Below are 17,660 nucleotides of genomic sequence, written 5' to 3' on the forward strand. Positions count from 1 at the left end.
TATGCTCAACTCACTCTCTACAGTTCTCATAACTTCCAAAATCTATTTTCTTCCTCACACCTGACGCATATACTTTCTGACCCCCTTCACTACCTCTCAGCAAGCCAAACTCATTGCCTTAACTCGGGCCCTCACTCTTGCAAAGGGACTACACATCAATATTTATACTGACTCTAAATATGCCTTCCATATCCTGCACCACCAAGCTGTTTTATAGGTGAAAGAAATTTCCTCACTATGCAAGGGTCCTCCATCATTAATGCCTCTTTAATAAAAACGCTTCTCAAAGCCGCTTTACTTCCAAAGGAAGCTGGAGTCATTCACTGCAAAGGCCATCAAAAGGCATCAGATCCCATCACTCAGGACAACGCTTATCCTGATAAGGTAGCTAAAAAAGCAGCCATCAAAAGGCATCAGATCCCATCGCTCAGGACAATGCTTATGCTGATAAGGTAACTAAAAAAGCAGCTAGCATTCCAACTTCTATCCCTCATGGCAGATTTCCTCCTTCTCATCTGGCCACTCCCACCCACTCCCTCACTGAAACTTCCATCTATCAATCTCTTCCCACACAAGGCAAATGGTTCTTGGACCAAAGAAAATATCCCCTTCCAGCCTCACAGGCCCATTCTATTCTGTCATCATTTCATAACCTCTTCCATGTAGGTTACAAGCCACTAGTCCGCCTTTTAGAACCTCTCATTTCGTTTCCATCGTGGAAATCTATCCTCAAGGAAATAACTTCTCAGTGTTCCATCTGCTATTCTACTACTCCTCAGGGATTGTTCAGGCCTCCTCCCTTTCCTACACATCAAGCTCAGGGATTTGCCCCACCCGGGACTGGCAAATTGACTTTACTCACATGCCCCGAGTCAGAAAACTAAAATAACTCTTGGTCTAGGTAGACACTTTCACTGGATGGGTAGAGGCCTTTCCCACAGGGTCTGAGAAGGCCACTGTGGTCATTTCTTCCCTTCTGTGAGACATAATTACTCGGTTTGGCCTTCCCACAACTATACAGTCTGATAGTGGACCGGTCTTTATTAGTCAAATCACCCAAGCAGTTTTTCAGGCTCTTGGTATTCAGTGAAACCTTTATATACCTTACAATCCTCAATCTTCAGGAATGGTAGAACGGACTAATGGTCTTTTAAAAACACACCTCACCAATCTCAGCCACCAACTTAAAAAGGACTGGACAATACTTTTACCACTTGCCCTTCTCAGCATTCAGGCAGGCCTGTCCTCAGAATGCTACAGGGTACAGCCCATTTGAGCTCCTGTATGGACACTCCTTTTTATTAGGCCCCAGTCTCATTCCAGACACCAGCCCAACTTGAACTGCACCCCAAAAACTTGGATAGAGCCTAAAAGCTCACCAACCAAGCAAGTAATTATGCTCAACCCCCTTGAGCACTCTCTAATTGGATGTCCTGGGTCCTCCCAATTTTCAGTCCTTTAATACCTGTTTTTCTCCTTCTCTTATTCCATTTAGTTTTTCAATTCATACAAAACCGTATCCAGGCCATCACCAATAATTCTATATGACAAATGCTTCTTCTAACAACCCCACAATATCAACCCTTACCACAAAATCTTCCTTCAGCTTAATCTCTCCCACTCTAGGTTCCCATGCCGCCCCAATCCCTCTTGAAGCAGCCCTGTGAAACATCGCTCATTATCTTTCCATACCACCCCCCAAAAAATTTTCGTCGCCCCAACACTTTACCACTATGTTAATTTATTTTTCTTATTAATATAAGAAGACAGGAATGTCAGACCTCTGAGCCCAAGCTAAGCCATCATATCCCCTGTGACCTGCATGTACACATCCAGATAGCCAGTTCCTGCCTTAACTGATGACATTCCACCACAAAAGAAGTGAAAATGGCCGGTCCCTGCCTTAACTGATGACATTACCTTGTGAAATTCCTTCTCCTGGCTCATCCTGGCTCAAAAGCTCCCCCACTGAGCACCTTGTGACCCCTGCCCCTGCCCGCCAGAGAATAACCCCCCTTTGACTGTAATTTTCCTTTACCTACCAGAATCTTATAAAATGGCCACACCCCTATCTCCCTTCGCTGACTCTCTTTTCAGACTCAGCCCGCCTGTACCCAGGTGAAATAAACAGCCTTGTTGCTCACACAAAGCATGTTTGGTGGTCTCTTCACACGGACATGAGTAAAATGTGAAAGATAGTATTTGGAGTTGTGGCCTTTGGAGGCAATTAGGTCCTGAGGGCAGAGCCCTCACAAACAGAATTAGTGCCCTTATAAAAGAGGCCTAAGAGCTCACCCCTTCCATGATGTGAGAACACAGCAAGAAGCCTATGAGCTACAGAGTAGGTTCTCACGGATACTAAAACTGCTGGCAACTTGATCTGGAATTTCCCAGCCTCCAGAATTGTGAGAAATAATGTCTGTTTATAAGCTATCCAGTTTATGGTATTTTGTTATATCAGCCAAAAGAGACTAAGAGAGTGAGACACATGCAAAAAGTAAAATAAAATAAAGGGTAGGATGCAAAACTCCTGAAGTACATTGGATTCTAAAAGATAAAATCCATTTGATTTGCAATTTTGAAAAAATAAAATACTTGCATCTGCAAGTATTGTTGGATATTTAGATGCTTTTAAACCAAAGGAAAAACTAGGATCCTGATTTAAAAGCACTTTTGGTAAGCTAATTGTTTTATTGACTGCAGAAGGAAATGACTGTCACTTTGCTAATCTACATTTGAATAGTCATATTGTAGCTCCAATCCTCGCTTTTCAATATCTGAGGCATGGGCATTTTCCCTCTGCTTTAAAAAACTTTCTCAATTGAAATTTTTCCACACTCATCTTTACTATTAACTTACTTCAGTAGTTTAGAAATGTGCACTTGTGTGGGACCTAATGAAATTAAACACAAACATCCCTACTTACAATTATATGGTTATTTCAGTATATAATAGTTTATGGCAATGTAAAACTAAGTTTACTGATACTCAACTATTACTTCTGGAGGCAAAAGGAACATTACTGAATGCAAATAGATGTATATTTCACCTCTCTTACTCAGTATGACCCTAATCAACCAATTCTTTACCAGCAAAATTGTGCGACAGATGTTTAAACCTGGAATATTTCCAGCTAACTGGAGCTAGACCTATGTCAAATAATGGGCACTTTATATTTCAAAGCAAAATAAAAAACTACTTCTGGCTTCTTTTATCTCTGTCAAGTATCCAGATGAAAATTAGGGCATCATGTTGTACTTTTATTAATAAATATGTATAAAAGGTGTGACTATTGAATTTGCTTTTCTCTTCTTAAAAAAAGCCCATGTTAAATATAAACAAGATTCGAATCTATGCATATAATAAGAAATGGGAACACATGGTTTTTTGTAGGTTTATAGATTTCCATAGATTTGTTTCCAAGCTATGATTCAACAGAAATAATTTTCTGGTGGCATAAAAGTCAAAATATTATACTACTCCAGTTGGATGATTTACTTGGATCACTATATTATAAACTTAACAGATTAGTGGAGAAGAGATAATACAGCAATTAACATATTCTGACTAATTATTTAATACGTATTTGTTTAATGAAGTTGAGGTTTAGTTTTGGAAGCTTTACTTTTCGTTTGTTTGTTTTTGTTTTTGTTTTTGTTTTTGTTTTTGTTTTTAAGATAGGGTCTCACTCTGTCACCCAGGCTGGAGTGCAGTGGTGCAATCTCAACTCAGTACAACATCCGCCTGCTGGGCTCAAGTGATTCTCCCACCTCAGGCTCTTGCCTTTATTAAAACAACAATAAAAACAATATCCGGTTTTACCACAATTTCAAAAGAGAATTTTAAGACTAAAAATGTAGGAACAATATAATCTAAGAATTAAGAACACTTCTTAAAAATGAATACTTTTTTTCTTTATCTTTTTCCTCATTTCATGAAGAATTGATACACTTTTTATTAGAGTCTGGGAAATATTGAATTATAGAACTCTTTGCTTCCTTCAGGTACTCATAGACAGACTGAAGTTGCGTAGTAAAATGCATCTTTTTAGGTGTAATGACCAAGAGGACCAAATAGGCCTGGGGTAGTGAGCAGAAAATATGGAATTTGAGATAAGACTTGAATCAGAGTAAGAGACACACAAAATGTCCTTCTTGAAAACTCAGTACACATGAGAGTTGATAGAGTCCTAAATGTTGCATTTAGTGTTTCAGTCTTCCATGTTTCCTAAAAAGTAATAACATATTCATGTGTGTGTGTGTGTGTGTGTGTGTGTAAAATTAAATATTAAATTCGTACTTTCTGACTGACTTTGGGCCTTCCCTAAATGATTTTACTCTGCTAAACTCATAGCCTGACAAACCGTGCACCTGCTTAACTGGGCTAAGTGCCAAGAAAAGAAAAAAATCAGGAAAATTAATTTCCAAGAGCAGTAGATAAATGGCACACCTCATTAGAAAATCTATTTAAAAGGCACATCAGGAGATGTCTGCAAGACTTTTCATAAGAAATTGATGCTTCCTACTATTATGTCTTTGCTGGCTCTCTTCTCAGATTACAGATCTTACTTCCTGGTAATAAGATTCAAATTCAAGTTACATTTAATGAGTCCCTCCTATGTGCCAGGCATGTATGTTTTACATAGATTATTGTATTTAATTCTTACAAAATTGGTTTGAAATAAGTATATTTTGTGGAATGCTTGCAAAAATTACCAAGTGTGCTTTGAGACACGCTGGTACGACCATGTAATGATGTTTTTCCTCTAATGGATGAGGATGCTAATGAATGATGATCCTTGTTCTTAGGAAGGAAAAGAGTTACCACACTCTATTGCTGTACATTCTGACCTAGAAGAAAATCATCAACATCCACTAATGCCTTAGTTTGTAGTCATTTCTTTATAAATCCTATTTGTTTGCACTTCTGATTGTTTAGAGAGAAAGTTGTCACTTCATAAATAAAGCAAAAGAAATTTGTAAGAAATTTCAACCAAAGCCTACAAATTCTGGCCCCAAAAGATCAGAATACATAATCAAGGCACCCCTTCATTTTCTGAGAGGGAGGTCTTTCTGGCTGAATCTGCAGAAGCTTGAAGGGAAGATCTCCGGCAGCCTTTCTAAGCCCCTAGCCTCAATTACTAAGAGAGCAATGTTTCTCTGTCCTCCCATCCCCCACTTAGGGTTTCCAAAATCATTCTTCTTTGAGGAGAGAACTAAAGTCAATGTGGATAACAGAGCGATCGACCATACACCTTGGTTTGTGTCTGATGTCCTGAGGTAAATCTTAATTGCTCTCCATTTCACTCTCACGAGTATCCTGTTTCAGCTGTTAGATGATATTGTTGTCCTATATGAAGACTTTGCACACTGTCAAAGCACTAAGCTGGAACTGTCTTCCCAGAAATCCCGTATATGTATGTTTTCAGGTAACAGTTGGAAACAAGACATTTTTGCAAGTTTTGGAAGGCACGAATGTGGCAATAATGAAGCCATTATTTATTGTCTGAAGGTTGGTGTAGGGCAGGTGCTTTTGCAGCTCACGCTCATGATCCCAGAGAGTCTAGCTGCCCTTGTTGTGTGGCAACAGCCGCCACATCTCCAGCGCACACTCGCTGGCTTCTTCAGCGTCTCCAAATCCTGGCCAGGTGCGCGTGCAGTTCCGTGGGGGAAAGGCGTCAATTTACCCTGCAGCTCATCCGCATAATTGTAATTTGTGGTGGTGAGAGACAAACAAGTCTTCCACTTTGTTCTTGTCAGTTTCAGTTTGTCCCAAGTCCCTCCCATTCTATCCATCTTCCCTTCCCAATTTCCACCCTGACTACTTTCCACTCAATACCAGATGCATTGCGACAGCCTTACATAGATTAATCAGCTACCATGAATTCATAAACGATATAATAAACCCTTATTCTATGTAATTCAGAGTAGCTTTCAGCTATTGTGTCAAACATTGACAGATAGGCATAGTATTGTTTGAATATTATTTGGATGTTACATTAAGTAAGAAGTGTGGTGTAGGTGAAATACCTTTCCCAGTCTGTTTATTTGGTGCCTTAAAATTTGTCTCATTTGATAAGAAGAATCAAAGTCGAAAATTTTGCAGAATAGAAAGCAAGATGTTATCCCCATTTCACAGATAAGTTCCTAGTCATGTTAGCTTGTAGGTTCATAGAGCTGAACAATGAACCCAAATCATCTAAATGAAGCACAAATAAAAGCCAATTCTGCATGTCCCCCACTAGTAGCAAATATATGCATACATCAGACAGAATTCTGAAAATAGGGAATTGTAAATGTTGCCTAGAAGAGAATTATTCTTCTCAATCCAGTACAGTATTTGCTTATAAAAACAGATTTTCATTTCTCTATGAACAACCTTTTCATGGCTTCACAGCATTTACCTACTTTTCTAAACTTCCAGAGAGTAACTGACAGCTGCCCTGACTTTCTGGCCTCCAAATCATTTCCAGCTTCTTTCTTTTACCACTAGCCTTGTTTTGTAAATACTAACAATTACGTATTTCAAAGATTATCACATAGTACAAAAGATTCATCATGATAATACTAATCCCTAACAAAAGTTTGAATTGTGTCTATCAAAATTAACATTAAATATGTGAGTATAATTTACATTTTGAAACTGTTATTGAAGCCATAATTTATATAGTTCTTTCATTTTTATAATACACATATTTCAAGAATTGCATATAAATCAAATATTTGTAAAGTTAACAATGTACAAGTGTACTACAGAAATTATCATTGAAAGGAATTTGTTCTTATTTTATAAAATGCACAGCTACCTATAATTAGATTTTTAGATTAGATTACTTCAAATAAGGCATACTTATAGTTCACAGTAGAGCTTCCATTGGAGCGCTGCGATTAATTTCTATGGGCAATGCCTATGTTACTGGCATTTCATCTGATAGGGAAATACTTCAGTCAATGCAAGCTCAAGGGAAATGAAATTTTGTAGAGTAAGGTAACCAAGTGTCTTTTACTTAAAACTCTAGTTCATAATTTACATTATAGACATTACAACTGTGTATATTTTAAAAGCCTCTATTACACAATAAACTATGTATTGCCTGTTTAGGTTAGACATTTATGACTCTGGATAAATAGCCCTTTTGCTTTCATTGATATCATGGGACTTTTCTCTACTTGTTAGATGATGCTCACTTTAGTCCAGCTACCAATGGTATGCTGGCAGAGTCAACTCAATCACACCTTGTATTAGGTTGTTCCGGCATTGCTATAAAGAAATACCTGAGACTGGGTCATTTATAAAGAAAAGAAGTTCATTTGGCTCACACTTCTGCAGTCTGTACAGAAGCATGGTGCTGGCATCTACTCAGCTTCTGGTAAGGCTTCAGGGTGTTTACAATCATGGTGGAAGTTGAAGGGAAGGGGTAGCAGGCAGGTCACATGGATGGATGGCTAGAGGAGGAGCAAGAGAGAGAGTGGGGGGCGGGGGAGGTGCCACACACTTAAAAAATCCTATCTCACAAGATCTCATTCACTATTGTGAGGAAAGTACCAAGGGAATTGGCCAAACCATTCTTCAAAAATCCATCTCTATTAAACAATAATCTTCCAAGAGGCCCCACGTCGAACACCGGGGATTACAATTTGACATGAGATTATATGGGACACATATCCAAACTATATAATTTTATCTCTGGCCCCTCAAATCTCATTTTCTTCTCTCACTGCAAAATACAATCATCCCCGACCAATAGTCTCCCAAAGCCTTAACTCATTCTAGCATTAACTCCAAAGTCCAAAGTCCACAGTCTCATCTGGAAATAAATTCCTTCCACCTATGAGCCTGTAAAATCAAAAGAAGTTATTTACTTCCAAGACACAATGAGGGTATAGGCATTGGGTAAACATTACTGTCCCAAAAGGGAGAAATCAGCCAAACGAAAGGAGCTAAGGCCCCATGTAAGTTGAAAACCCCACAGGGCAGTCATTAAATCTTAAGTTTCCAAAATAATCTTTCACTCTGTGTCCCATAACCTGGGAACACTGATATGAGGGGTGGGGTCCCAAGGAATTGGGCAGCTCTACCGTTGTGGTTTTGCAGGGTTCAGCCCTGGAGGCTGCTCTCACACATTGTTGAGGGCCTGCAGCTTTTCTAGGTGCAGGGTGGAAGCTGCCAGTGGATCTATCATTTTGGGGTCTGGAGGACAGTGGCCTCCTTCCCACAGCTCCACTAGGAATGCCCCAGTGAGGAATCTGTGTGGGTGGGTCCTCCAAACACACATTTCCCCTCTGCACTGCCCTAATAGAGGTTCTCTGTTCGGGCTCTGCCACTGCAACAAGCTTCTGCCTGGGCAACCAGAATTTCCCATACATTCTCTGAAATCTAGGTGGAGGCTGCCAAGCCTCTTTAACTCTTGCACTCTGCATGGCTGCAGGCTTAACATCACATGAAAGCCACCAAGGCTTACGGCTTGTGCCCTCTGGAGTGGCAGCCTGATCTGCACCTGTGGCCTTTTAAGCCACAGCTGGACCCAGAGCAGCCAAAATGTAGGCAGTACTCTTCTGAGGCTGGCCAGGGCAGTGGGGCCCTGAGCCTGACCCAGGAAACCCTTCTTACCTCCTAGACATCTGGGCCTATGATAGGAAAGACTGTTGCAAGGGTCTCTGAAATGCCTTCAAGACCTTTTTCCCATTTTCTCGGCTATCACCACGTAGCTTCTTTTTAGTTATGCAAATTTCTCTAGCAAGTGGTTTCTCCACAGCCTGCTTGAATTCCTCTCTCAAAAAAGCTGTTTCTTTCTTTGCCACATGGCTAGGCTGCAAATTTTCCAAATTTTTACACTCTGCATCCCCTTTAAAGATAAGTTCCACTTTAAGTCATTTTTTTGTTCCCACGTCTTTGAATAGGTTGGTAGAGGCAGCCAGGCTACATCTTGAATGTTTTACTGCTTAGATATTTCTTCCAGCAGATATACTAGGTCATTACTCTCAGGTCCGTACTTCTACAGATCCCTAGGGCATGAAAAGAATGCAGCCAAGATCTTTGCTAAGGCATAACATGCATCACCTTTGATCTAGTCTCCAATACATTCCTCATTTCCATCTGAGACCTCATCAGCTTGGACTTCACTGTTCATATCACTATCAGCATTTTGGTCTCAACCATTTAACCAGTCACTAAGAAGTTTCAATCTTTCCTTCCTCTTCCTATCTTCTTCTGAGCAATCCAAACTCTTTGAACTTCTGCCCATTACCCAGTTCCAAAGTTGCTTCCACATTTTCTGGTATCTTTATAGCAATATCCCACTACTGGTGCCAATTTTCTGTATTAAGCTCTTGCATTGCTATAAAGAAATACTTAAGACTGGGTAACTTATAAACAAAAACAAAATAGGTTTAATTGGCTCACAGTTATACAGGTTGTACAGGAATCATGATGCTGGTGTCTTCTTGGATTCTGGGAGGGCTTCAGGAAGCTTGCAATATGGTAGAAGGAGGAGAGAGGAGCAGGCATGTCACATGGCCAGAGAAGAAGCAAGAGGGAGAGAGTGGAGCGGGGAGGTGCCACACACTTAAACAACCAGATCTCATGAGAACTCACTATTGTGAGGACAGCACCAAGGGGACAGTGCCAAACCACTCACTAAAAAATGCATCCCTGTGATCCAGTCACCTCCTGCTAGGCCCATGTCCAACACTGGGGATTATAATTCATCATGAGATTAGAGGGAACACATATCCAAACCATATCACACCTTTATGCCAATAAACCCAAACAACAGAGTTATATTTTCATAATTTTATATTGTATTTCTTCTTGACGTCTGTGGCATAGCCATTTCCTGACACAAAGAATACACATTTGATTGCTGAATGAGTAAAATTCCATAATGAGAAATAGGAGAACCCTGAATATGTAGAATGCAATTACTAGTATTTATACTGTCTGGGTCCTACTGATTCTACTCCTGTTGGAGAAAGAAAAAAAGGGAGGGGAGAGTACATATGAGAGAACACATTAAAAGATTAATGAAGTGTTTTGCTTATGGTAAAAAAGTGATAAGAATAAATTCACTCATCTAGTCATGTAACATTTACTGAGCGCTTGGCTGATTCCTTTCCTTAGGGAGCTCACAGTCAATAGAGGGTGTCATATGTCAAAATAGATAAATACGGTTTAAAATATATAAAATATCATTGAACAAAAAATGAACAATTATATGTAATTTTGTGAAAAACTCTCTTTATTTTCAGGAACTCAAAATAGGATGGCCAGTGGGAGAAGCAAAGAGTTTGTCTGGCAAGGACGCTTAGGACCAGATGACAGCAGGGCTTAAAAATACTTTAAAATATTTTCCATTTGTCCAAAAGTTTTTTGATTGGTTTGGTTTTATATTGCCAAGTGTAAAACCTACAAATTATTCCTTATTAATGCTTGATAAAGTGGCAGTTCCAAATGAAATCTTCACCCAAGCTTTTTAACTATTATTTTTATGAACTGCAACATTCAGGCTTTGTTCAGCTCTTGCAAATAAGGATATGAATTTCATTGGAAATCAATAAGTACCACCGACAAAGAAAGAGAATAGGAGGAAAAAGAGAAAAATGAACCAGATTTCAGTGATCCTCAAGCACATTTGTGGGGTGTTTCTTCCTCACACTAAGATGAAACAGAAACCAAGCAGGAACTGGAGGAGACACTGTTTCTTTCCATTTGAATTAATTTTAATTTGAAAGCCAAATTTCATGGAACTTACCTGAAAAGTTTTTGTAATCCACTAAATCAAACATAACGATGGCAACAGCTGACCACGTGATTATCAGGGCAATGACCAGAAGCCAGGCTGCAGGGGAGCTGAACGTCGTCACTATGTCTTCTGTGACTGTCCTCTTCAGCACTTTTCCGGGGGATTTGGGCACAGATCCATTTTTGCTGTCTATCACAGTTGTGGTCGTAGATGCATTTCCTAATCAAACATTCAGAAAGGAAAATATAATTTAGAGATTCATGGTAAATATTGATGATAAGAAACACTGACTATATGAGTGCTGAACCTGTTTATACCGCTTTCTAGAGCAGCACAACTCCTTAGTGGCAGGACAAAGCCTCCCTGCCCACTAGCACATTAACTTTTCCTCAGCATTTACTATTCTCCCTAAAACTCGTGCACTCATATAATCAGTGTTTCTCATCTCCTAAGTCCTCTGAGGGAGAATCAACACAAGTGATAAAATGGTTCAAATGGATAAAACTTCTTCTGAATATTTTAACTTAATTGTATAATTGACCCATCTAGTGAGGTCATCTAATGAGGTCATTCATGTTTTGTTTGTTTGTTTGTTTGTTTGTTTGTTTGTTTGTAGGGGCACAGAAGATCTAAGACACTGATGTTAGAAAGTCTTACTATATCCAGTACCTCTTTTATTCCTGATTTTAAGAGTCCACATGTTCATGAGAGAAAATTCAAAAAATATAAAAATAAAATAAATAGATAAGCAGATAGATAGTTTTAATCTCACCACCCAGAAATAACCACTGTTAATATTTTGCACGTATATTTCTGTACATACATATAAATATATAAATACGATTTATCTGGTTTTGACAAGTCATTAGCACATTGTCTTTTACTTTTTTTTACTAGGCAATATATCAGAAGTGTGTTTTATTGCCATTCTGTATTTCTCAAAATACCGTTTAAATGGCTTCATGACATGTAATTTTATGGCTGTGCGTAATTTAATCAAAAAGTTTTCTATCTTGGGATAGGGCAGAAATTTTCTCAGCACATATTATTATTTATTTCTTTAGGAGAAAGTCCTAAATATAGAATTCCTGGGACAAATAACATAATCACTTTTATAGCTTTGAGAATACATGCACGTATTTGAAAGTTAGTATCTTTTAAAAATTGTGCATGCCAGTAGTTTTGTTACCTTATCCTTCACAATACTATCAGTGATGTTTAAAATTTTGGCAATAAGAGAAGATTTGAATTTTATTTGCAATATTTGATTACTAGAAATGAGCTGTTTGTATGTTTGTTTTTCCTTGGTATTTCTTTTCTTGTGGGTTATTCCTCCATTCTGTAAACCTCCTTTTGGTGGTTTATAAAATTGCATACATACACACATATGTAAGATAATAACACTTTAACCTTTATGTTGCTTTTTTTGGGTGACTCTTTACCTTTTCTTTTAATGCTATTTCAATATACAGAACGTACATCTAACAATGGTGTAACTCATTCTTCTTCTATAAAATTGATGCTACTGTATGGCTAGAAAGCCTCCTGGATGGAGAGAAGACATGTCTGATTATCTGGGCTACACTTGACTCACAGAAAGTTAAATCTCGAAGTAACTGAGAGATCATCTGAAACAACTATTTCAGGTTACATTTAAGAACAATTGCAGACCTACCAGAAAATTAAAGTCATGTTCATAGCACTTTAAATCCCAAATTATACATATGTGAAGTAAGTAATTGAATACTTAAGGGAAAATAAAATTCTACCAATCCAAATATTTTTGCCAAAAGCAAAGTTAAAAAACATATTTTTGTGTATTAAAATATAGACCACATTGTCTATAATAATGTAATAATTACATGCCAAGAAAGAAAACTTTGATTCAATATAAAATACATGATTACATTGTTTCAATTTTACTATTTATCTCAAAATTGCAACATCTCTATGTGATGGATACATAAGAAAATCTAAATTTTCAAATTTCTTTAACATTTTTCACAAAGTAAATTTTACCCAACTGGAAAAAGTAGCTGTAGTTTCTTTAGAATGTGTCCAATAATAATTGAAAGATTTTAGCCTTTGTGCTCTTTGAAGACAGGGTGGAATTAAAGTGCTTCTTTCCATCAGTCTCTTGCTCTACCATCACAACTCTTCCTTTCAGGTATGTCCAGCTTTTCCATGGAAACAGTCAAGCAAAAAAGTTATGCTTTGGGCTTCATAGATAAGAGATTGGAATTAACTCCTGGCTTCTCTCTGCATTACCCAAATGGCTAGAAGGTCACTATTACACTACATCTCTGAGTGATAAGCATCTATATCTGATGAATGAGATTGGTAAGACTCAATTTGCAGGTGTGCGATCGTGGAGAAATCTCATGCAAATTGTTTGACACATTTCCTGGTACATGGTAGTCATTTAATAAATGACAATACAACTACTACTGAACTATATCATAATCATTATTATCATCACCACTATTTTCATTTATTACATCATCACCTTCATTGCTACCAGAACAACTATAACTCTGACTACAACTACAAATATCACTCTAAGAAAAGGCTAGAAAGGGAGGATTAACCTCGGAAACAAAGGTGGAAGCACCAACTCTTCAATAAATGCAGGCATTTGTTTCCATTTAATAAGCACACACATGAGGCTAAGATATTTTCAGGGAATCAAAAAAGGATTCTCTGACTTCCTTGGTATCCTTTCCAATCAATTAATTGACTGCTTGTAATACAGTCAAAGAGGAACATACAGTATAATTTATCCATACAAGCAGAAGCTGTTTTGTCCCATTAGCAAAATTAGGAAAGATGATCTATGGCAAATAGAGTTATTTCATCACGGTACAAACATTATCACTATAACTGAATTCTTTAAATTAGAAAAATAATATTTGAACCCTTCAAACAGATATGTACACAGGATGCTTGTAGTATAAGTCCAGTTTATAAGATAATTTTTAAGTATTGGAGAAAGAAATAACACTGCCAGCAAAATTAAATACTTCAGTTAATAAAGTCTTACTCTTCTGGTTTCTTTAGTCATAAAATAATACTATCCTTCTCTTTAAAAAATGAGATAAATAACATGAAATTCTACGACTAATCAGGAAAGAAAATCAAATGCATTCAAGAGCACATACTAACAGGTAGTAGTAACCAAACAAAATTAGTTTTTTAGTTATTTTTTAGATAACAGTGATAAATTTTGCCCCATATTTTCAAAAAATTCAAAAGCTGATAAGGAACATTGGAGCAAAATAATTTAATTAAGATGTTTAAATGGCTTTAGGTAGAAATTAACAATAGTGACAACAAATCTCTTTTCGGAAAAAAAACTGTGGAACACATATCCAAAGTTCTTGAACTTAACTTAGTGAAAATGATAGCAAGATAAAAAAAATACTTCTAAAACCCAGATTTCACAAACTGCACTTGAGGTGGTGCTCAAGAAGGAAAATTTTAAAAGGACTCATATACTATCTTCTCATTGATTATTGTGCCAAATTCACATCACTCCTAATGGTAGTTCTGAAAATGGATGAATGATAGGAGTGCTTTGAAATGCAATTTAAGACCCAAGTGGGGCTACAAGTGAATCAAACCTTTGGAATAATGATTTGCAGCAAAGTAAACCAATTATGAGTGTTTAGGACTGGCCCACCTGAAAGTTGATATGTTGTAATCTGCAGTTTTTTAACCACTGGAAGCCTTCCTACTACCTCTAAGCAGAGAACACAAGAATTTGCTTTTGCACTTCAGATTCACTGTATTGAGTTGTATATTAGAGACTATTTCTGTAAACAGTATTACACATACCTGCTTTGTATACCGAAACTCAAGGAGTAATTTTACTGAGATTTGATATGAATTAGTTGAATCCTGGTCACATTTTAAAAAGGCTAAACATTTAAAACAGAACATGAATTTATATATACATATATATACACATATATTTATATATACATATATACATATATTTATATATGCATATATATACATATATTTATATATACATATATATACATATATTTATATATACATATATACATATATTTATATATACATATATATACATATATATATACACACACATTTTCCTTTCTTTGATCAAAAAATTGAGAAAGTATAAATATTCAGAAATGCAAGCTCTGAGTTAAAAATGAATTTTACGTTTTCTAAACAACTGACATGATATGAATTCTAAATTTTTATTCACTTAATGATCCTTCCAATCCAATTACGGTACAATTTTTAAATGGATGAAAATGATAAATTAATACTGTTATGCTGTTATGTTTTTCATTGTCCTTTTTTTAATCTTCACACCCTCAAAATTTCCACTTAAGAATTAATCATGACTCAAAGATAATGAAAATATGTTCTGAGTATATAACCGCAAAGCTATAAGCAATTTGAAAGTAATCTGAAGGTCATCCTTCTTAAAGAAAATTATGTGTTGCCCTTGTTATGAAACACATTAAGTTGTACCTTTCAATTTCCATTCAAATTTACTGCAGAAGCCACACAGCCAAGAGGAATAAAATCGAGAGGGAATAAATTGCCTTCTCTGACAGCTGGTCAAGATAAATGCAAAGAACAGAGTATGTGATCTGAGATTATTTAATGTTTGAGGAGCACTTTAAAGATGACAAGAGCTAGTTATTGATATGGCAGAAAAAATGAGAGGTAAATATTACGGAGCAATTTGACATGGGCTATGCCTCTTGAAAGTTGGTATCTCAGAATTGGAGCAGAGCAGCTAGGATATGTAAAGCACTTTCCAGGCCTGCTTTTTAATTCTATTCATTTTGATTTCATACAAAATTTTGATTGTCAGACAGAATCAGCCTCAAAAGAAGTAGGGATCTCACTTAATGGCCATGTGACTCTTTCCTATAGAGTAAAAGGAGGGGTTGCTTACATAATGGATCCAAAGACTGGCTCTAGAGTCAGGTTATACGCAGAAGAATAAGCCATAAGCCTCCTGATAGAAGTCACTTAACCTCATGATGCCTTATCGATCAGATGAAGAAACTGCCAAGTGCACTTCCATATTATTATTCTTTATTTTTGCTATAGGACACTGACAATACAATCTCTTTCAGGATGCTCAAGGAAGACACCTACATTCTAGAATGGCATAAATGAAACATTGCATTCTCATTACATAAAAGCATTAATTATGATTTTGCATTTCACCCTGTGATGTGGTTTGTGTAGTACTCTTACACTGTATCTCTCTTTCAAGATGTGTAGAGCAAATGAGAGAAAGGAAGTATATACTACTGATGGCATTATATGTGTTATTCCCAAATTACTTTAAGAACATAATTCCCAATCACATGAAAAAGTGACTCTTGCTATATTGTTTGTGTTCCAAAACACATACATGTAAATAAGAACTTCATAGAAATTCAAGTGGAAAGACATTTGGGCAGATAAAGCTCAAACATAATAAATTCATTATTTAACTTAAAATGTTTTTTACCAATTCTAGTGTTTACAAAATGTAAACTAGTCTCTGGACACTTTTAATGAATGCTCTAAATTGCCACCTTTTCTCCCAGGTTTTTGGGATATGATTATCATAATGCAATTTCAGAGGATGTTTTTGCCACTTAATCTGTCTGCTGAGGTTGACATATGTATGGTTTCTCTTTTTTAATTTATTTTTATTTTTATTTTATTTATCTATTTATTTTAACATTATCTGGCACTCCTTCCTACCCACCCACTCCATTCACTGTTCCATTGAGTGGAACGGGTGAGGAGTCTCTCCCAGGCCGCTTTTATAAGGTCACTAATTCCATTCATGGGCTCCACCTTCCTGCCCTAATCACTCCCCGTTGGCCCCAACTCCTAATGCCATCACCTTAGGAATGAGGATTTCAATGTGTATTTTGGAGAGACATAAACATTCAGACCATAGCAATGAAGGTCTACTGCCAGGAAAGGGAGGTCTGGGAAACAAGGGCTAGTTCCATTTCTAGTCCCACCACTAGAAAAAGAAATTCACTTAATGGAACAGTGGATTGAGTGAAATTCACTTAATGGAACAGTGGATGGAGTGGGTGGCAATTTAGGGCTTTCATTAAAAGTGTCAGGAGACACGTGACATCAGTTTACATATAACTCACCTGCACATGTACTGCCAAACTTAAAATAAAATAAAAAAAAAAGAAAATGCAAACTTCATAAGGTAGGGGAAAAGTGAATTTACAGGAGTTAAAATAAGAAGGAACATTAGCACTGTTGAGAAGTAGGCTATCAAATCACAGCAAGTGTCTTCATTTGCTCAGGCTGCTTTGACAAAATACTATAAACTAGGTAGCTATCAACAAGAAATATTTATTTCTTACAGTTCTAGTGGTTTGGAAATTGCAAGGTCAAGGCAGATTTCATTTCACGGGGGTTTGTTGTACAGATTATTTCATCACCCCAGTACTAAGCTTCGTTACCCAACAATTATTTTTTTTCTGCTCCTTTCCCTCCTGCCACCCTCCACCCTCAAGTAGGCCCCAGTGTCTGTTGTTCCCTTCTTTGCATTCATGAGTTGTTATCATTTAGTTCCCACTTATAAGTGAGAACATGCGATATTTCATTTTCTGTTCCTGCATTAGTTTCCTAAAGATAATAGCCTGCAGCTCCATCCATGTTCCCACAAAAGACATGATCTTGTTCTTTTTATGGCTACATAGTATTCCATGGTGTATATGTACCACATTTTCTTTATTTAATCTGTCATTGGTGGGCATTTAGGTTGATTTCATGTCTTTGCTATTTGATAATGCTGCAAAATATTTGCATGCATGTGTCTTTAAGGTAGAATAATTTCTATTTCTCTAAGCATAGACCCAGTAATGGGATTGCTGGGTTGAATGAGTTCTGTTTTTGGTTCCTT

At 37.0% G+C, this 17,660-nt stretch overlaps 1 protein-coding gene across 49 annotated transcripts in view; it reads right to left on the bottom strand.

Moving 5' to 3' along the window:
• Positions 1–17,660, bottom strand: part of TRDN (triadin) — a 419,844-nt gene that overhangs the window by 342,525 nt on the left and 59,659 nt on the right. For all 49 annotated transcript variants that reach the window (XM_031012505.2, XM_055391701.2, XM_055391743.2 and 46 more), the window contains exon 2: positions 10,751–10,960. In XM_031012505.2, coding sequence (XP_030868365.2) covers positions 10,751–10,960 — 210 coding nt within the window. The remainder of the gene's footprint in view (positions 1–10,750; positions 10,961–17,660) is intronic.

The sequence above is a fragment of the Gorilla gorilla genome, chromosome 5 (assembly GCF_029281585.2).
Source record: "Gorilla gorilla gorilla isolate KB3781 chromosome 5, NHGRI_mGorGor1-v2.1_pri, whole genome shotgun sequence".
Classification (NCBI taxonomy): Eukaryota; Metazoa; Chordata; class Mammalia; order Primates; family Hominidae; genus Gorilla; species Gorilla gorilla.